The sequence below is a fragment of the Pogonomyrmex barbatus genome, unplaced genomic scaffold (genome assembly GCF_055798465.1).
Source record: "Pogonomyrmex barbatus isolate J1 unplaced genomic scaffold, ASM5579846v1 scaffold9, whole genome shotgun sequence".
In the NCBI taxonomy this organism is placed as follows: Eukaryota; Metazoa; Arthropoda; class Insecta; order Hymenoptera; family Formicidae; genus Pogonomyrmex; species Pogonomyrmex barbatus.
The window spans coordinates 1,580,913-1,603,632 of NW_028297193.1; the positions used below are offsets into that span (position 1 = coordinate 1,580,913).

Sequence of the window (22,720 nt, forward strand, 5' to 3'; positions counted from 1 at the left end):
TATTCTGTTTGAAATTCAAAGCGGGGCAGCCAAAAAGTTCTTGCCTGAGTTTCCTTGGAGTGTTCAAGGATAAGTATTCATCATAATCCGCTTTCATTCCTAAATATTACGTACGTAAGAGCCTTTGTGGTATTAATTGTCATGTATAACACGAAATCGTGGACGTAGGAGTAAGCTTTAACGCGATTTTTCAAGGAAAAGTACGCGAGAAAAAGGCGACCTGGTTTTGAGAATGCCAAATACCTCGGAATGCTGACTTTTAGAAACGACATTACAGGAGTACGCATTTCGGATCGCGCTTTTGTGAAAAAGAAATAATGCTTACAAAGAAAAAAAAAATCATAATTTCGCATATTTTGATATACATTTTGTGCGTTTAATATTACAATACAATGAAACTCATTTATGCAGTTATAATTGATGCTGTATTATTCTCTCTCTCTCTCTCTCTCTCTCTCTCTCTCTCTCTCTCTCTCTCTCTCTCTCTCTCTATCGATCAACTAATACATCCACAAATGTTCTGGGCTAAACCGAATTTAGCACTTTGCGGCCTGTGTCAAATTACATTCCATTGCAACATTGCATTTTGGAATTTGCGAGAGTCGCGATGTATCATGTATCGTTGTTCGTACTTGCCTATTTTCACACGACATGCTCCATCCATCTATCAATACGTCATTTTGGGCATCACGTAATGCGGAAGATAACGATACGCATATAAATCATATAGTTCAGTCTAGCATATAAATCATAAATGTAATTGAAAACATGTAATAACACAAAAGAAGCAATCATGTGAGGATAAGGCACACAACTTTCTCGTTTCTTTCGCACATAAAAAAAAAAAAATTCATCGTTTCGAAGAAAATAGGTTCCTAATACTTTTTCTTCAGTTATTGTTATTTTTACGATTTACTATTATTTCTCGACGACGTGCTGTGTATCTAACGGTTATATGAATTACATTTCTTTCTATTTAAAAGCATTCAATAGATCATCATGTCGGCACCGAAGGAGGAAGAACCTCTCGCGGTCTTCAGGGAGGCTATCCTTTATCGTGAATGGGGCTATCGACTGGCCAATCTGACCAGCAGATATCTCTTGGCCATAGATTATTTCGAGAAGGCGTCTAAATCAGCCGAGGCCGAGGACCTCCGAACGTTAATCGGCCTCTACAAAACGCTCATCAAATGCACGAAATATGTCGAGGCGGAAAAACTGTCGGAGAGATGTATGAAAATAGGTACGACCGCGCAAGGAACTTTCGTAGAGCATAAAATCGAAAGTGTAAAACGTTGCTCGTACCAAGGACACTCTTCCTTTTCGTAATATGCAAATGGATGAACGTGATCACATAATTATCTCCGTTATTAACTATTTCCCCTTCGTTCCTGCCTTGTTTGCAATAGTAACGCGTTTGCACCTTAAATTTACTCAGCACTGTTTTCCTGAAATTCACCCCGTCCCGTATTTTCAGCCTACAAACAATGTCCTGCAAAGAATCGTGCCGTATAATAAACCGACGTGTCCGTCACTCAAGCGATGTCGATCAATGGCGCAATAAAAAAAAAAAAGCAAAAGAGCTACTTGCGCTTGATCTCTGCATCGTCTGTTATTTACCGTCCGCAGATCCTGGACATTATAAAGTCCGGCAGATGCGGATGGAAGCGCTTTTCCAGATCGGTGAGTTCGGTCACAGTCTGGTTCACGCCTACGAGGGCTTGCGGCGGCACGGGATGACCTTTGAACACGGTGTCTATCAGGCAAATGAGACCATCGAAGATTGCATCGGCCGGAACACGTCGCCCGTCGCTCTGCTGCTGCTCTACCCGTGGATACGACGTTTATGGGCGCACCGTAAACTTCTAATGGGCAAGCTCGAGGTGGAGGAGGACGAGCTCGCAGGTGCATACATCTGACGCAAGGATGGGCAAATAATAATCGCGTTCGTTCGCGATATCGTTCGCAATCGGTTTCCACGCGACGGGAGTAGCGACGAGAGAAGTCTCGTCTCGACAACAGTCGTCTCGGAATAGCGCTCACTTAACTTTTACGAGGCAAGATTCAGTTTTCCCGATGGTTTTCACGAGCAAGAAAGCATCTCAGTTCTTTTTATCAAACCTCGAGCTTTATCGAGGTGAGGTAACGATCGACGGGGGTAACTGCAAAATAAGTACGCGGTCGATATTTCTCGGCGACATAATCAAACACTTGCCACGTTGTTGAACGTTGCTCTCAAGAATTTTATTATAACATATCGCTACCGTTGTTACCGTGTGTGCGTGTGTGTGTGTGTGTGTGTGTGTGTGTGTGTGTGTGTGTGTGTGTGTGTGTGTGTGTGTGTGTGTGTGTGTGTGTGTAGTTTGTAAAATTAATAAAGTTTTGCGCCAATATCTTGAAATTATTTCAATAAATTTCATTTACGATCGTAGGACTCGCGGAGCGTGAGATAAGATTCAAGGTGAACGATCCCGAGGTGCAGCGGCAGGCGCGAATGAAAAGACTGCAGCGCGTCATAGAGAGAATAGATATGGGTTACTTGACGATCGATAAGGATTTCCTCGAGGAGATCGTGAGCCGCCCGGAGATCGTGGCCTCGCCGAGCAAGAAGTCGGTTACCGAGCTGCTCGCCCTCGCGAGTACGTGCTATCGCAACGCGACGTACTTGCAGGAACTTCTGCGTATGAGACGGCCGCTCTACGTTATCCTGTTCAAACGACGTGAGATTCCGAGGGGGCGCAAAATGATGATGGAGCGAGAACGAAAATTGCGCAGAAACATCGTCGTTATAAAGGCGGATTTTCTCCTGCGTCGCTTGCAAGCCGCGAGGATCAACAGGGACTATGCTACTTTCTTCAAGTTGGTAGCAGTCTCGAAACTTGCCCCGAGCGAGTATACGCCACGAATATGCTGCAATATATTCATTCCTTTCAAAATATTCGAGGAACATTCGAATATTGGTGGTCGCTAAAGAGCACATACGGCGGTACATTCGTGGTGAAATTTGTAAAATTTTTCAATTTAAAAATTTATGAAATTCCGCTCCAATCCTTTCCTTCGTTAGGCTTGTTGATCTTATCAAGACCAGATTCGACTCGTATTCGGATAAGATGTTTCCGTTGAAACAAAAGTGTCTAAATGCGCTGTACAAAACGGTAGCGCAGGTTTACATCGACACGCGTAATTTGACGTGTCTGGACAGTGAGGAAATGAAGACGAGATATGTGAAGCATCTCCTAGGAATACGAGTTGCAACGCTGCCTCGAGACAGAGATATCGCGTGGATACCGACTGTAAACCCAAAGGAGACGTTGAAGATGTTTCGTAGGTATAATTCATTCATAAATAGATTTCGAGGCGGAATATGCGAGATCTCGTAAATTCCCCCGTCTCTTTTACGCGCAAATGGGATTCATATTTCATTTCCGTGCTCTTAAAAATTTTTAGCATTGTCAAATTTTCGTTTATATATTTCGTTCATTTTTGGCCGTTTTATATCTCGTTCACGTTTTTATTCTGTTCACATTTTGACAAGTTTGCTCTTTCGGCTAACGGCCTCTTCTGTTTTCCGTTGATTTTTTTTGTTGATTATTTAACATAAAGCTGCATAATTTATACGATTACAGATTACGTAATTTAGGAACGCGATGTAATTTATGCATGTAATTTACGATTATAATTACACTCGCGGTTAATACGCTATAATAATTCCCATTTAACTGATCGATATTTTGAAAACAACTTCGATATTTGCGGTTCGAACAGGAGATTAGCCATGGCATCCACGCCGCTCGAGCTTGCCTGGCTGCAGCATGAATTTTGCAAGTTTCTCATCGATATACGTCGCTTCGATTTGGCTAGATTTTACGCCAAAAAGGGACAGGACATGGCGCAGGAGGCAAACTGTGATCAATGGGTCCTGAACATCAATCATCTGATGCTGCGAATTGAGATCTATCAGAATAACCGGAGTGAGGCGAGAGATATCGTGAATCTAGCGCTCGCGCACGTCAGAAAGCTCAATATCGATTATCTGGTAAAAATAAAATCCACAATTTTGCGGAATAACATTCGTAACAGCGTCGCCATTTTGCGGTCAAATTCATTTTAACGATCGATATACACACATTATTTAAAATCAGTTGACGGCGCGCGAAGAACGTGTTTTTAAAAAATATCGGAAAAAAAATAAAAAAAAAATCGATTCGTTCAACGCTATTTTCAGCCATTTGCATTAATCTTTCTATTCAAGGCAATTCGCGCCACCGCGTGCTCTAAATTTTGTAAAGGATGAAAAAAGATCTGACGGCTCACTTCGGCGCAAATTCACCGATGCATTATCGCAGAATGTTATCTAATAGAACCTAATTTTCTTTTAATTTTACGTTCCCGTCATGCGTTTCCTTTATATATCCCAACAATCCTGAAATAGTCTCTTTCTATTCACATTGTCGCTATTTGCAATCGCAGTTTTTTCGCTCCGTGAAGAAAAACGATGAAAACCCGCTGAAAAAAACCGTCGCTCGGGAAAATCCCATCGTAAAGGCGGATCCTTTAATGATCCTTTTTTTTTTTTGCAAAAATCATTTCTTGCTATTATAACGCTGTACAATCGGGCCGCTGACGTAGCGATAAGCAAAAAGCATTCTCCACAATGACAATGCGCTTAATTCAAGGGCCGCTCTCATAACGTATCCGCAGATAGATTTTTATCAAAGGGCCCTAGAGGTCGTGGACGAGCTGGATGTGGAGCGTAGCGGCGACATTGACGACATCGCTGTCAGACAGCAGCTCATCCTCGAGCTGATGCCGAAGGAGATGAAGGGGGAGGTGGATTTTCTGTGGCGGCGAATGGACGTCGTGCCCGCCGAGAGGCGACTCTCCGTCATGCCGGGCTGCAAGCCGATCGATCGAAAGTTCAAAATACCCTCCGCGCGAAGGACCATATTACCCAGCCCGCCGAAGGACCCGGAGAGAGACGCCAGAATCGCTTTGTTAAAGCAGTACGCCCCGCCGCACAGGCGACCAGGTTTCGTGAATTTTCAAGAGTTCGAATAATCGATCTTCGACCGGGAGCGCAAGCACTTTGTGTTTTCATCGTTACGTCGTTTGTGCGGTATTCATTGCAAATTATCGCCGGTTAATCAACGCGCGATATAATGATCCGGATTCACAAACGGGAGTCACTCGACCGTTATGTTATTAATGCGCGTTTGTCCATTTCACATTTATTGAGGGCCATTAAAAAATCCGTATTCCGTCGACGTGCGTTATTTGTAGTTTTAATTTCATGCCCCGAAAGAGAGAGAGAGAGAGAGAGAGAGAGAGAGAGAGAGAGAGAGAGAGGGGCAATTTATTCGTCTAATTTACATTTCGCGATAGAAAAAAGATACCGGATAAATAAATTTCAAGTGAATTTAGGGCATACGGTCATTCTGATATAATCGCGAGAACAATCTGCTCGTATCGGCTGCTTTTAATCTTTATTGTAATTTCCAAACACTAAGCAATTTTAAAATTAAGATCGCACCAACGGGGCGATTTCAGATTACTGCCGCTCGCTACTTTACGTAATCACGATCGCGTATGATAACTTCTCTTTTTATCCGCCGTGCATCATCGCGCCGCCTCGTTATCCTCGCGTTCCAATCTGGTGACGCCTGACAGGCCCATTTCGCCGTGATACACGGTCGTTTTCCAATAACGACATCGCGGCGCTTCCCAATTCGAGATGAGCAACATTCTGGCCGTTTTCCGGAGGGGCTACCGAAAGCGCCGTAGCGGAAATCCTTTTACCGCAACGGCACCCTTCCCGATCTTCTTCTACTCCCTTTCTTTCATTTATTCTCCTCTTTTTTAGTCGTTAACATTCGCTTGAAATTTCAGTTTCTCGCATTTTCCCCACCTCGTTCGCCGAGCTCTTCGACAACCGCGATGGTGTACCATCTGTTAATTGGCAAGAATAATTAATTAGCCGCTGCGCGGGGACAATATGATAATATATTGAACAGCGAAGAGAGAGAGAGAGAGAGAGAGAGAGAGAGAGAGAGAGAGAGAGAGAGAGAGGAATATACGGAGAAAGAAAGGGGAAATTAGTGTGTTCGAAATTGAATGTAATATATGGAATATGTATTTGGGATTTAATGAAAGCCTTCGTATTTCTGCGATTCGTAAATCTAACGCTTGATACGAGAGGAATTACGAGGTGTTGTATTCTCCGCGGCCGTGTTAGGAATAATTCGAGACGGATAACTTCCTATTAGATCACTCGAAAAGCAGAATGATCTAATAGAACCGTGCAACGCGTTGTTGTTGCCAGGTACGCATGAAATTTACGAAGATAGATTACGAAGATTACTCTTCGCGCACGGCGATATTTATAAAAGCTTCCGTGATAGTCATAATGGCTTTCGCTGTACCGTTCGTCGGCTTGAAAATTACTATTACTCATCTTTTATACAGAATTATTTATCTTACAAAATTACGTTAATATCTAATTTAATAAGGAAAATAATTTGCCGTTGGCACGAAGGTATTATTATAATAAAGGCATAAAGGCAATTATATTATTCATACAATTAATGCGTTGCACGCCGTAATTGGTTACCGGCGTTTTTTTAGCAGGCTCAATGCAAAAATGCATAAAACTCACCGAACAATAACATCTGTAACTGTAATTAATATTACTTAATAAAATCTAAAATAAAAAGTGCACACACACACACACGAACATACAAATAATATTGTTCTCAATTATATAAATGCAAATAAACATATGCGGATCGTGGCCTGCTATAATTTTATCGAAAAATCGACTTTAAACGAAGCGAAATTGGTTACGGGCGGGACTTCCGCACGAGAAACAAATTGCGGGATATCGGGATATCTTCGGTCGGGGAAACTGACGGTGGTGTGAATGGCTATCTCTGCCAGATGGAAGCTTAACAACGCCGAGCACGATCTCGACGTCACCAAGCAGACCGTGGAGAACGCAGAGAGTCGTGCGCGCCTCCAGATAAAGACGAGCGCTTCGAGACTGCCACGTGGAAGTAATCGACAATATGCACAAGCCCTACATCGCCAGGCGGACGAGCTGTGCGAACGGTGAAGTAATCAATACCCGATTAACGATATTAAGCACCGGACAACATTAATCGCACGCCCCACTTCATATTTCATAAGAGTTTTGATTAGCTCGGATCGCCTAATTTGACGTGGGCGTGACGACGCCGCTCTCGAGGGCGTTCGCGTTGAATAATTTCAGGATGGATCGCCGTTTTCGGGGTTACATCAAAAGCGCATTAACCTCACGCGCTTGCCTTTTTCCATCCTTTTTCCGCGCGTGTGATCGAACGGGCGATCTAAACGCCGACCGTTTTCTCAATAATATTTTCGTTTCCCTTGTATTTGTGAAAAGACTCGCGACTGTATGGGCTCGCGAACGCGTGTAACAATGAGGGAGAAAGGGCTATTGTGTTGCCTTGACGTAATCCTGTAATTTTCAACTGGAAATTGGATCTGCACACGTGAATGTGTAGAAGTGATCGCGGTATATTCCTACCTATTGACTTAGTTACGTCAAAAGTGCCGATATTTTATACGAATATAAATTGATCGACATGTATAAGTGATAAAAAAATTTCTATATGTAAAGTAAAAAGATCTTTCACTTTATATATATATATAAAAAAAAAAAATAAATTTTATCTAAAAATTAAATCAAAGGGTTGTTTAATTTCTCCGTTGCAATTGTTACTCGATCGTCTCTCAATTGTATTACCATTTTCAATATCATGCGTTTTAATAAATTGATAACTGCACTGATAATTGCGTTTAACTCGTTTAACATTTCGAACGGAAATGGTAAATATTTTCGTTCTTCGTAACTGCGTAAATTTATCGGACTACGTTATATCGAGGTGAATTTGCTATCGATAAAACGCAGTATAACTTTGGTGCATCGAATATTTAAAATTTTAAATTCGCCACAGGAACCTATCATTATTGTCGCAGAGGTGTAAGCGGTTTGGTCACTCTTAAGAAAAATGGGTCATGGGGATTATCGGAAATGTTGCCAATACGTCGTTTCCCCGAGAAGAACATTCAATGAGAATATCGCTTTACAAACGATCGATGTTTAGTTTTTGCGGCTAGCCATGAGCATTTTATTTCTACAAATAGAGTTTCCTCTCTCGCCTCGATAAAAAAAATCCTTAAACAGCCCGCGGCTGTTAATTTAATTCCAGCATCAATAAGACAATAGATCATACTCACAGTCTTAAAGTTATAACGTTCAATGCATTAAATCACATTTTTATACTAAAAAATTTAATTTTTGGATTAATAAATATAAAACATTTATCATACAGCATACAGCAAAGTGAAGCTTAATAGTTATTTAATATATTGAGTAATAAATGTCTAATAACTTTTTAAGTGCTTAAATATTTTACTAAGTCGTCTATCACGAAATCATCATGAAAACCCAATTAACGCGAGAATAATTAATGAAAATTTAAAAATTCATCCGCGTAAATTGCACAGTGGCGAGTACGAGTCGGCATTGGTGTTATATCATCGAGCAGCCACCGTGTGTCCGCATGATAGCAGTCACGGTGTGGCAGCACGACGTACCGCGGCCACGATAAGCTCGTGGAATAATCCGGAAAAAAGTTCGACGAGTACGAGGGATGATGCGATTTCGAGGGTGACTCCGAGTTACGAAAGTACAGCGCTCAAAGCACGCGATGCTTCGAGGTCTTCCGACGCTCTATCAATCATCCCTGATATCCTTAAGTAAGTGTAGATAAAATTTATATTTTCATATTTAACGTAGATAATATATCTGATTTCTGAAAGTGTGAATCATTAATTTTAACATTAAAGATTCCTCCACTGATTTTTTTTTTTAAAGTCAATTTTCTACCGTTTCAATGTTTTAATTCAAGAGATTAAATATCGCGGTGATTACGTCTTGAAATTATATAAAAATTAAAATTAAAATGAAGAAGTAAAATTTCCTTTGATTTGAAGCAAACGAGATCGCGCTATTTAATTGCACTCTAAAATTTAATTTAAGACGAAAGGATTTTATCTTTGATGGCATAAAACTTGTTGAATATTATTAAGTATTTCGATGCCTCAATCAAAGGTTCCTTTCCCTTTCTTTTCAGATATCTCGATAGTCACAAGAGGACTTCCAACAAAATTTCTTTCGATCTGAGATCTTTGACCGCAAGGTTAACCCGATCCAAGACGATGTTGAAACGTATTAATAATCATGCGGACGCCATACTGAAGAATTTGAAAGCTAATTTCAATGCTGGCAAGATGAAGACTTCCTTGAAACTCGCCGAGGATCTGCTGATGTTACCCTCCGACTTGGGTGATTCTCGACGGCACAGAATACCGGCTTACCGATACTTGTCCCTGATCCACACGGCCTTAGGAAGGCACGATCGAGCGTGCAGCAACGTCGCCATGATGGTACGACTGTCGAAGGAGAGTAACGACGTCGTCCTCTTGTCGCACGCCCTTGTGATTCTGGGCAGGGTGCATCTCAGCTTCGGCCATTTGGAAGCCGCCGCACGCGCCCTGGAAAATCTGTCGATTCACGTCGAGCACCCGGTGCCGCGAGCCTGGGTGCACCACGAGATTGGACGCTGCCATTTGGAAATGGGGAAGTACGTCAAGGGGTTGCGCAAGGCGACGCAGTGTCGGGAATGCGCGGAGGAGGCGAACTCGAAGAAGTGGACCTTCCGCGCCGGCCTGCTGCGGGCGCAGTGCCTGGTGATGCTGGGTCGTTTCGCCGGTGATGACTCTATTTCTCAAACTGTCGTTCCGAGTCTTTCCAAGAGCATCCTTTTCTTCTTCTTGGCCCACTTTCTTAGCCGAACGAAGTCTTCCGCACGAACAAAATTGTAACGCGTCGCTGCCGGAGATATCGCGTCTCTTTCTTTCTCTCGTCGGAATTTCAGCGAAGTTTTCAAAACCTAACTTTTGACATTTTTTTCCCCAGGGTGATAATATCGCATTGCGGCTCCTCGCCATCCTCGCTCGAAAAAATAACGCACAACTTTCCGCACAGCGTTACGTGTTATCTAAACTGCCCGAAAAAACATATCTAGAATGTCTGGTCGTATCAAAACGTTGTGCCGACCGAGCTACAAGAAAGAAAAGAGGAAAGGAAAGAGGAGTGAAAAATGTAACACTTTTCTCTGACGTATATGTTGACGTTTTTACCACGGAGAATTTTCATTTTACTGTGTGTCCGTGAAAAAGTGTCAAAATGTAGACTACGACACAACATCTACAAACAACTAAGATACGAAGAAGAAAAAATTATGATGAAAAATGCAAAATGTAGCTATCCCAGAAATGGGATTAAAGTGATATACCCTGGAATTTTCGAAAATTAAAATTAAATTCAATATATTGCAAATGCATATTTATATTTGATATATTTAGTCGAATATTACTTCTCTGAAATTACGTCGCAATTTAATAAAAATTTAATTTATATTCGCTCATTGTTTGTATATGGATGAAATATTCAAGGGAAATTGGAAAAAAAAAAAATTTAACATACTACCGTACTCTAAGATGAGATCTGCTTCACATAGAGGCCCTTGAGGAGCTGCGAATCTCCGCGAAGATCAGCGAAGAGGAAGGCGACACCCCGATGCTGTCTTACATTCGAGATCTGATCGAACAGCTGAATCGTGCTCTTCGCGAAGTCACGTTCGGTGAGGATCGATACTTCAAAGGTATTTTTCGAAGGTTATCGCCACGATGCGAAGATTCTGGATTATCCGAGGGGAACGAGACGATAACAGGTTCGGGAATTAGGAGAACGACGCGTAGTAAGGACGACGACGCTTTAACGCCGTCGTTCTACTCAGACTGTCTGCAGGACGAGAATCTTGATGGACACGAAATAGGTACAGGTTTCAGAAGATTTCTTAAGGGAATTCTAAACTATTTATGTTTTAAAAACCATGTTTTAAAAATATTATTTGAAAAACGGACAGATTCGAATTTGTTATTTAAAAAATAATATAAGTAGAAGTCTTTCGGAGAAATCGGCTTATTTGAAGAAACATAAAAATATTAATTTTTTTATTTTCGAATGCGTTACTTATTAGCTGAGATTTGATTATTACATCAAATTTAAAATTTGACATTGTTTTATATATATATGTGTGTAAGATTAAGATAATTACATTTTAATTTTTTTTATTAAATAATGTATTTAATTTTCTTTTTCTCATATATTGTCACGTTAATAAAGCATTTATTCAAATTCTTTATTAAAATAAAAGCTTCAAATTCTAATCGGTGATATCAACGCAAAATCAGATTCGAGTTCCCTGGACAGTGCAGCATCCGACAAAAGCAAAAGGATTAACTTGATGTACGTGATCAAGTCTCGTATGGACGTTTCGCCGAGAGGCAAGCTCGACGGAATGAGGATACGCAACGAACTTTTGTCACGTGAGTCACACATGACATTCCGAACGTGTTACAAAGAGTCCAGGCATTTTGTCGGCGAGGAGAAAACATCGCTCTCTTTAAAACAACCAATCATGACGTGTACCACTAACATCGAGACATGCGACGGGCAAGCTGAATGCGAGACATTCAGGATTCCGGGATTCCACGAGGACGGACAGCGCAACTCTAATGCTGTTATTGGCAACACGAGTTACGATGCTGTCGCCCAAACATGGCTCGTTGAAACAGGAAAACAAGACGATGAGGTATTTTTTGTTCTCCAAAGCAAAAGCTGCTAAAACTGGGAAAGAACGTTCGCAATTATGCGACGAGAAATCATAGGAATAGCAAACACGACGGAAAATCCTGAATTTTTTCACTTCCTTTTAATTTTTTAACTCTTGAGATTTACTAATCGATAAAACGGAGAACGACTGCAACGATAAATCAGCGAGAACGCAATTTGTGAACTGCCTGTTGATGAATCGCTACGCGCGCGAGGAATATACTCCTTTTTTTTGTATCCGCGAACCGCGTCTGATTGCATAGCATTCATTCATTATTGCATCGAGTCACGCTTTATTTGCTCGTTCGAGATATATCGCGTGTATAATTGTGAGCCGAATATGAAGCGTCGAACGACCATAATTGTTAATGACAGCGCACAATCATAATTAGTAGTTTTTTTCACTATTCATGTTTATATTTTTCATCGAAATAAAGTGACTCTCCCAGCGGGAGATTGATATTCAGATGAAATAGTGATATGGCAAAACAAACAACTTTTACCATTTATTACTCTATTTGTTCTCTTCTATTTTTTTATAACAATTTAATATTGTAAAATTTCTTCAATATTTTTTTTTTTTTAAATAAAAAAATTGACTATTCTGTCGGTAGTTTATCAAATTTGCAGATAAAGGGAAAGTATTTAATATTAATTTACGTATCGTAATCGAACGTTAGGAAATGACAAACACGCAATTTTTATACATTTGCGTTAATATTCTGATATTTTTACAAGACTTTTGCATATATTCAGATATTCAGTTTCAAACCAAACTAATTCAAAATGCGACGGTTCATTTCAAATGTTCGTGTGCTGCGGGGGCGTTGAAAATATCTTGTAAAAAGTCAGCCTGGTGAAATCATTGTGCGATTCGATAAACAAACAGGCGCATGTGCAAACGAATGAGTTTATTTAAACGCGTTTATCGCGCACACACGTGGAGATATATGTGTACGTCCCGCCAAAATTCAATCGTCGATTCGATGTTCAAAGGGTGAAGCGGCGTGGAAGGTATCAGCGTTGAAGAGCGATCCACGCGTGTAGGCGTGACAGCTCGCTGCGCAGCATGTAAAATATGAAAGACCGGCAGAAAAATACGACGGCGAGGAAGAGGGGAGGAGGGCGCGAGATTCTAAAAGCTACCTGTTGAGCTGTCTACGTGTTCTCGGCAGGCCTCTTTGTCGAGCTGCCAAGATGGCCGAGGAAAATAAGTCGCGGCACGCGAGTGTTTACAATACGCGAAACCGTGATTCCGACCACCACGGGTGATTGCAGGTCAAGTTAGAGCAGTTAAAGCCGCAAATTCCGAAACCCCGTAACGATCTTTAGTTATTTTCAAGCACTTAAAATTAAAGCACTTTGAATTTCGCGATGTACAACAAAATTCCAACGTCGTACAAACAACGTCGTTTTTGTAAAAAAGCTGCTATTATTATATGTAAAAACAGAATAATTTTTAATAATGTAATAATATTTTAGAAAATTAGTGAAATGAAATAAAATTGTGCATAAATTAAAGCTTATAAAATTAAATCTTAAAAAGTAATTAAGCAAACACAAATAATAATAAATTAAATATTATATAATTGTGTCAAATTGTAACAACATTTGTGAGAAAGAGAGAGAGAATTTACTAAATAAATAATAAATAATAATAAAATTTACTAAGTAAATAATTGTTATAGAATTTCAGAGCGTAAGCATACTAAATACTTCTTGCATATCTTTTGCTCGTACAAAATTGCATTACCGAGTCACTTAAAAAATAAAAAAATAATAGACGTAGTAGTCCGACTTTTTGTAGACGAAAGCTCTCGTTATTTAATTATCATGCAAATATTTCGCTTTTCGCGCGCACAATTTATCTTAACTCGCTGAGTGAAAAAACCAGATACGGAATCGTATGAACAAAATAGTGCAACCATTGCACCAGTTACTTGCTTTTACTTATTGCAGGAACTACTGAGGAAAGTGTAAATAAACGTAGAACGTCTATTTGGAGGGCGCTTGCCCTTAAGAAAATTAAAGTGGACTGTTCTGTAAAAGTAGCAAGTTGTAACAAATGGTGTAGAAACATGCGAGTAAAAGAGAGCATTTAATATATCTGCGAATTTGCTGGCTACGTATCACAGTGACGACAGCGAGGAACGTTTAACATCGATCGACACAGAGAAATTATTCGTAGCGGCGTATGGTCTTTTGTCTCGCACTTTTACTCTTGAAACAAGTGATTTCACTTTTATCTCCTTTCCCTTCTGCTCCTCATAGAATATTCTCGTTTCTCTTATCTCGCATGATCCAGTAAGTAAAATCAGATTCTCCGCCGTCGCACACGAATGCACAGGACCCATACGGGAATATATCGACCGGAAGCCAACAATAGTTTCGTTAAAACAACCCCTCGGGGGTGTCGACAAATTAGTCGAGAAGGGCAACTCTCAAAAGGGTTTCCCATTTTTTTCCACTCATCCCTCCAATTCGCGCGCTAAATCCAACAGCGTACAATAAATCCCCATTAATCTCATCCGGGTTTTATTTTAAGTACCGACACGTGTGGCCGCTCAAACTGACCGATGTTCTCCACGTTGGATTTAATCAACTGATTTTTCTTCTTTCCCTCGAGCTTCGTCGCAACGAGCGCGACCAAGGGGAATCTCACTTCGCGAGAAGAAGGCACCCTCCCGGCTTCATCTCACGAATGCAGCTGAGATCACCCCTTCAACTTTAATTCGCGAGTCGGGAATGTGCGCCTTTCTTGCGCAAGTGCGTACCTCAAACTGAAATTCCGTGTTTCTTGTTAACTCGTTCAAACGGAATTTAATCATGTCTGTAAAGAACAATAAACGTGTATCACTTCAGCCTTGGACGGAGAGGAATTATATCACATCTTGTTAAAAATAAAAGCGACGAATTTCTAACAAGACTTTCTTCGAGAGCTAAACAGGATAGTTAACGATATATATATATATATACCCTTAACCATAACTTAACCTGGCATAGCCTAACCCAATCCCAACCCTAAACTAACCTATCCTAATACCTAACCGCACCCGCAACCGGACCCGTACTTCTCCCATACAGAACCCGCACCACACCAGCAACAAAACCCTAATACCCTAAATAGAATGCCTTTGTCATCCTTGAGCCATTTCCAGTGTAATTTTGGCGCAGCATTGAGCGTATTCTATACTACGCGAAATTTATATAGAGGATTTAGTTATAACATACTTTCTTTTGATAGCTACAGTTGTATAAATTGAACTTCAACTCCAGAGAGATTTATGAAAATCTTGTCGTCGCCTATTTTTATTCCGATTTAACCGTAAAGCAAGTTCCTATGTCGCCACCGTTCTTACATCAACCGTATTTCATTGTCAAGATATCGAAACGTGTGGTCAAAACTATTTTTACCATTTTTGCCTTCCGTTACCACTGCATGAATTATAGCTATAACCCAGATACTCACAGTTGGGTATTGTAAGATATATATAACAAGTTTTTCTTTTCATACTTGCATGTTTTTGGAACACTCTACATAAGCGCGATTATATAAAACAGACACAAAATAAATGATTTTTAAGGGTGGCTTCTGCCAAACACATTCCATTGTTACATTTCTGTAAAATATAACAATGGGATGTGATTACGTAGCAGATGGTAGATAATGAATTACTGACTGGATGAAGAAAATAATGATAACAAAATAATGTAATCGGGCTCACACGCGCGAATAAAGCGACAATAAAATTATAATAAGATGATATAATACAGTATGTTATTGTGTTATTTGTGTTCCAGGTATTTGTATTCCAGGCTTTCGGTTACATGTAGCGAAATTCCGCGATCGTTATCTCGGCTGTGCGGATGCGATGTTAATGTATCGCGACAAACAGAAACAATAGTTCGACAATAAAGTATCTTGGTTATGTTTGGCGTTAAAATAATTCATCCGCGGCTTTTACTCGAGCTTTCCGAAACATTACCCTTTCGCTCTTATCTACGACTGCCACGCGGAAGATAGAAGACTTCGCGGCAGCTAAATCGATTTTTGAAGATGCGCTACTCTCCGAGCGCATGCTGGAACTTCGATGAACGGAATGAAGGAAGATAGAGTCTGCGGACGAGGAGTCACGGTAACGCGAGTGAAGTGATACGATTAAACCGCGTTAATACGAAATCTTTATCACACTGTTCGATCCGACAACTCAATTAAAGACCGTAATCAACATCGCATAGCATAGAAAACCAACAGATTTCCCGACTTCGTTATAACCTTTGCAGATGTTATCGCGGAAGAAGTTTTTCGAAGTTTCTCAAACACACAGTCATGTCAGAATTGAATAAGAGGAAAACGATAAGATGTGGTTAGATATTCGCTAGTCGTTATTCTAGAAATTTCACATTAAAAGAGAAAAATTCTTCAAATGTTCAAACAAAGTATGTTAGAGAGAATTGAAAGCGTAGAATAAGTAGAAAATTATACGATGTGGTCAGACGTTAATTCCTATTTTCGCATACTCGGCGTTTAGATAGCATGCAGCATTGATTTTAATGGGCTTAAATATATAAAACGAGGATATCGTTCTGGGTAATCATTGCTTTTATCATAAAATGCCATCGTAAAACCTCGGGAAAGTGCGCAATTTGACTTACTCATCGCCAATTAGGAATAATGAATAAAACGCACAATCGTCGCTATTGACGTTAATCGTGTCTTCTTTGCGCATTTTAATCGCTGTTTGATTTTTCATATTGAGAGACAGTAATTAAAAGCTATTTATACGCGCTGCACCCGTCACGTTTCTGTTTGCAGTCTGCAATGAAAACGTAAAAATAATTGGAGTCGCTCTCCCATTTTCCAGTGCAAACGATCGCGCGGATAACGTGAAGATAACAAAGCAACGAAACGTCCATCAGCCGCGATTGATGAACGCGATGTCATAACTTCTATTTCGCGTGACATATAGCCGTTAAAAGGAAATATCAAGATATACATTTGAGATTTATAAAAAAGATACACAAAAAGAATATTTTACTGAAATATTTAAAAATTTGGCGAAATATAGAAATTTTGTCAAATCATTAAAATATTTATGTAAAACTGATTCAAATTGATCGTTAGAACATAAAACTTTTTTTTATTCATCATTTTTTTATCATCATGTTCAAACGTCCTACATAATAATTTTGATGGTCCAATAAATTATTTTCAAATTTATATCTGAGCAAATTTTTAGATTCTTCGGCAATTCTTTTCGTATATCTATTAAATAGAATTTATAAAATTTCTTCGCTGCGAGATCTCTATGGGAATAAATTTATAATAATTTGTTCATTAAATCAAAAAAGAAATAGAAGAGAGAAGCGCATATAAATTTGGATCGAGTTTCATTATTTCTTACCATCGCAAAAAGGAGGAAGATGAGAGCGAAAAATTCATTTAGCTCAGCTTTCGAGCAAGTCGAATTAGCGAAAAAAATCATTTGTAGTCGCGACCGGATGAATCCCCGCTCGTCGCTTTTGGAAAGATAAATGGATTCGCAATCGGATAAGTCCATTGTTGATCGTGTTAAACGGCATCAATTTGTCTGTTATAGCTGCCGTCGAGAATTCCAGATAATCGACGCGATTCAAATTAAGATCGCAAAGACCGATCTTCCTCATAAAAGCGTAATTTCGATCGGCAAAATTACGTCAGTCGAAAAAGCGCGATGAAGTTTAGTCGTGCGGGCCGAACTGACGATTATTCACGGGCTGTTACAAAATGGAACTGCTCGTAATACTCGTTCCATATGCAAATGGGCCACGAGACTCGGAATTACGGAAAATTTATAGATCCAAAGCCATCTTTTTGCATGATCGTCGCTCTCGCGACGATTGTTTAAAATTAATTTGCTGCGACGGAAGTTTGATTAATGTTACCGCCAAGCAATACGTTAGTTAAATTACTCCAATTTGTTTCGAGCGAATATTTAGCCATATGCATAATTATCAGCTCGCCTTTTATAACTTGACGCAAAATCCTCACAATTAAATGTTATTAATCATTTAAAAGATTAAAAAATCATGTACATATTATTAAGTTATAAAATATACAATTTTTAATTTTCGGAAATAACAGTCGTTAGGAGGTAATCAATTATAATATTGTCAACTTTGTAATTTTGCTATCAATCGCCATTAATCGGTTGCCCCCCCCCCCCCTCACGAGTTTCTCCCTGTGGCAACAGTAATTTACAAGAATCCAAACTATGTACGAACTACTTTCGTGCAGCTTGATCGATCGCTTGAGCGAAGTCGTGCTCCCTTGGACAAGCTGGCTTTCTCGGGTCGTAAAATTATCGCCGAACAACTTCTGACGTGCTCCTGTACTCGGAGATAGAAATCGAGTGAAGGGGGCAAAATTGAACGAAAATTGACGTGTCGCGTCGCGAGAAATCCCATTCGGCATATCTGAAAGCTTTGAATATATTTGAATAAATTTCGCGGTCAGGGTCATTAAAAAATACATTCCAATGTACAAAAGTTTCGAATAAAAAAATTCGAACAAATCTCGAGCTCGGCACGGTTTAAATATTCGGTTGTCAGTGCTGCATTATACTATCTGTTAGTTTTCGAAAATATTTTGAAATCTCGACTTTAACCCTTGTGTTACCCAGAATATTTTCGCATTAATTGCATTCATCTTATGCGTCCATTGTTGTATCCATGGAATCCATTGTTCTCAGGAAAATCCATGTATTGTTCCGCATATCGCTCGGCTATTGCTGACTTTCTGATATAAAGGTATCGTTAGAAGATATTGCAACCATTTTTCAAAGTGTCATCTCAGTCCGTTAAAAATACATAGCGTCTTTCATAGACGAGCTACATGCAATATACTTGGCACTTGAAGACTAGCTAGCTCACGTCTTTTGATAATGGGAGATGTTTGTCGGGATTTATGAGGTTGTACGGATTGGAAAGGAAGGGAAGTCTCATCGTCGTCGCTTCTCCGATAAAAGAGAAAGATCAGCAAAGTGAGCAGGAAGAAACTTGCGAAGTCGATATCGTCGGAAAATCGGGCAACCAATGCCTCGTTTCCTCGATTTTCAGTTCCTCCCTGTTCTACCGATACCCGTCGGATTTCGCCGGGTTTGGATACAGATGTGTATGTAATGCGGAGCATTCCCAAACTATTTCTATATGTCTTTGTGTGTTTGCTTTCGAGCTACCTGCAGGAATAATCCTGTCTGAAAGGCTGACGAGGCTTTCGACGTCCGACATTCAAAAGCAATCGCCTTCACCACCGACGAAAATGTCTCGTGTCTCCGTTTTTGTTATCTCGAAGAGAGCGGAGAAATGCACGACGAGAGAAAAATGTGACTCGTGTAAAAATATGGAATACAAGAGTATAGATTTACAGGATCTTCCTTTATACGCGCCTCTCGCACAAATGTCGCACGTGTCCCGATCGGATACCATGAAATTCAAATAATGTCGATGCCTTTAAATCCGTTTCATTTTAGTAAAGAGACCTATGAAATCAGGACATCCGCGTGCATTATTAAAGACAGCCGCGAGATTAGAGCTAACGAATTCTGGCTGACTTACAAATTCAGCGTTAGAAATTTATATGCCGGCGTCTCGTTGCCTCGCAACCACTCGGCTGCGCATCATTAAATGGGGTAAGAAGTCGAGTAACGTGAATTTCATTTAAAGAAGAGATGATTAAGAGCGAGTGTTGCGCCAAGAAAATCGGAAAGTTCCGACTTGAATAAAGTAAAACCTATTGTCAATATTTATGCAAATATTTTGAGAAATAAAAACGTAAGATGAGTAAAGATTTAATGAAAATAAGTAATTAAAGTAAAAAAAAATTCGGTTCATAAATGTGCAATTTTCGTTTAATACTTACTTGAGTCTATAAATCATAAAAATAGTGACAAGATATAACAATGAGATGACCAACTGGCAAACGGAGAGTGAAGGGGAAAGAGAAAGAGAGGAAAATGCGCGCTGTCGGCACGAAACAAGTGAAAATCGATAACAATTTTCCTCAAAAGAAATCGATATCGACGAAAAATTTTGAGGCCGGAGATTGCCGTTAAGAAGAAATACAAAAAGGGAGCTGTAACTTATTCCGTTAGTGTTTTACTGTGAAGAGAACAGGAGAAGCGAGCGAGGCTGAAACATGAAATAAATTGCAACGGCAGTGATCCCGCCGAGATTTTCAATCGCCATTAGCTGGGACGGAAAACTGATATTGATTCTACTTCGGCAAGCCTCAACATTGTTCCAGCGATGCCTGAATGGGGATACGGTAATGTGATGCGAGCAGCGAAATCACGCGCATAATACATTAATTTCCATTTGCGTAATTTTAATCCGACGTTTGAAGAAAAAAAAAAGGGGCCGCGTTAATCAAAGTTTCGAAGCCATCAGTTACAATTAATCATGCCGTGTAGATGAGCGTCATCTATTTTATATCGTGTAATTATATAGCGGAAACGTTGTAATGACTTACGCAAACTGTTTAAGCGCCATCCGTTGATTTCCCAACGATTTAATAAGCGATAAATCATCGGCGGACGTTTCGGATACATCATCGTTCGGCGAAGCGTACGTTCGAATATTTCACCCGGTTTTCATCCCGGCAAAGTGCAAACATTGCAGACACACACGTACGCATGCACAATATACATTATCTGCAATGCAAAACGCACCGACGTTGAAGTTTCCCTCGCACACGGTGTTTTCGATCTATCGGGGGGAGGGAGGGGTAGCAGCGGGGAGGGGGGAGGATAGTATCGGTAGATACGGGAACTCCGTGCGAGACGTCACTTTTGTCAGGACGATCGATTTCTCATGTAATACCTGAATAGCGCTGTTTATACGCGCAAACATCGCCCTCTCTTAGAAGCGTCGTATCTTCAATTTAATATTTACATACGCATCGGCGCATATGCATACAGGAAGTTCCCCACGTTCTCTGGAAATATGGAATATTCTTCGCGAGGATAAAAATAGGTCGACCAACATCGGCAATTCCATTTCGTCAGGAGAGATCAAAACTGAGAGGCCGGAAGATGACATGATGTTCCATCCGTTTACCAAATGAAAATCGCCGTGGTACATCATCGGAGTCCGATCCAGTTTGGGGATTCTCCGTAAAAAGAAAGCAGTCAGCACTCGGAACAAAAGTGCAAAAGCCATTATTCGTTGGGAATTTTTAATAGTTCAACATGAACTGAATGTTTTACTAAGTTAGATCGTGATGTGATAAAAAAAGTGAATGCAAATTGAATGTGAATGTAAATTGTTAAAACGAAGCTTTTTTTTAGTGGTATCGCTATCTTTAATGGTTGAATGTGACCTCACATTTTTTTATCGTATGTGACATCATATATGATATCACTTTTTTAGGAAAAGTAAATTTTAACAATTAGTATTACTTTTTAATATTCTTTCAAGAAATCGAATTGCTTGTTTTTTTTTTACTTCAATTACTTTTTTATCTTTTCATAAAAAGTTAATGTACAATTCGATATCGATTCGCGAGCGTCGTTTTACGTAAGTTAGTTTATGTTTCGTCCTCTTTTTCATGATCACGCTTCCGTATTTAAAATATTAAATATAAAATATTAAAATATTAAATATTAAAATATAAAATATTTTCTTAGCAAAGAAACTCGCGTAGCTGGCGATTAAATTGCTGCCCGACATATTCCGGTCAATCCCTTGGCCGCTATCGCGCATCAAATATAAATTCTCTAAAATAAATTATCTAAGTACTTATTACCCTTCATATGCTAAATATTTATTCTGTGAATATATTCTAGAGCTACATTTTGCAGTGTTCGGATGTACTCTTTAAATATCTGTTCGATTACATCGTTCTGGCTAGCATGGCTAAAAAGCGTCAAATCAAATTCAATTAGAAAATTCAATTCGCATACGTTTCAGTTAAATTATCCAGCTGAAATACCTAACTGCTAAAAAGCTTTTAACTGCTAAAATAATATATTAAAAATATATATATCGAAAAGGTAAATTGCATGCACGAGTGCGTGCCTCTTGAATCGCTTGAAAAGAATTGTAATGATAACGTTACGCAACGAAAACAGAGCGAGGTGCTCCACGAGAGATATGCCGTACATTAAATTCAATTAATGTGCTCCGAGGTATTAACTTTACTGTCAGATGACACATGTTGCTACGCGCCGCATTATGTCCTTTAACGATCGTACTTCAAAAGGCACTTCGAAAATTATGCAATTTTTAAAACTACTCCTGCGCTTCGCGCGCCTCTCCTCCCGACCTTTATTTTATCATTCGTGTGCACATCGGAAATGCTATTAATAACCGCCGACGGGATATCCATGACCTATGATAGTAAACATTCTCTCTCTCTCTCTCTCTCTCTCTCTAGCGATTGGATATGAATAAAAAAGGATTTACGCAGAACAAGAGAGGCAGGAAAAGAAGAGGTAAAATGCGCCATTGATCCACGCGTGATTATAAGTCGTTATGCATATCGGGCTTAGTTTACACGTATTTTGAACTTTAGTTTGCAAAGAACGATATGTGCGATCGTTCTTCGCGAAGTAAAGTTCCAGATACGTAACACACGTTTCCGCTTTTAATACGCACTTATATATTCTGAAGGATCGGAAAGGAGGCCACGTAAAGTTCACCAAGTTCAGACGCGCAGCGTTACTCTTCGCGGAACTAAGTTTGCACAAATAAATGCACGCGAATAGAAACGCAGGCAACTTTTAACACTCGCTAAAAATATTGCTGTTAAACTGATTTCCAGGGAAATATGGATCCAGGGCAAGTTGAATAAGTTTATTATTATTTTTTTTCCGGAAGCCTTGCCCTCGGGTCGGAAAACAGTATTTGCATTAAAATATTATAAAGGAAGGAAATTGCTCGAGGCGGTTTAAAGGGCCATGC

The 22,720-nt window shown here is 39.8% G+C and overlaps 4 protein-coding genes across 9 annotated transcripts in view; 2 read left to right on the plus strand and 2 right to left on the minus strand.

Annotated features, from left to right (window-relative positions):
* The window catches only part of LOC105428980 (peroxisomal leader peptide-processing protease-like), a 173,350-nt gene that overhangs the window by 81,180 nt on the left and 69,450 nt on the right, over positions 1 to 22,720 (minus strand). The gene's annotated exons all lie outside the window — the stretch shown is intronic.
* LOC105428849 (uncharacterized) overlaps positions 1 to 22,720 on the minus strand; it is a 94,490-nt gene that overhangs the window by 2,316 nt on the left and 69,454 nt on the right. The window lies entirely within an intron of this gene.
* Positions 507 to 2,210, plus strand: LOC105428979 (uncharacterized). The gene is made up of 2 exons (XM_025218676.2): positions 507 to 1,243; positions 1,630 to 2,210. The coding sequence occupies exons 1-2, from the start codon at positions 1,000 to 1,002 to the stop codon at positions 1,917 to 1,919; spliced, it is 534 nt and encodes a 177-aa protein (XP_025074461.2). The 5' UTR covers positions 507 to 999; the 3' UTR covers positions 1,920 to 2,210.
* On the plus strand, positions 9,110 to 13,559 carry LOC148934518 (uncharacterized). Its single transcript, XM_089084819.1, has 3 exons — positions 9,110 to 9,811; positions 10,623 to 10,946; positions 11,359 to 13,559. The coding sequence occupies exons 1-3, from the start codon at positions 9,259 to 9,261 to the stop codon at positions 11,790 to 11,792; spliced, it is 1,311 nt and encodes a 436-aa protein (XP_088940945.1). The 5' UTR covers positions 9,110 to 9,258; the 3' UTR covers positions 11,793 to 13,559.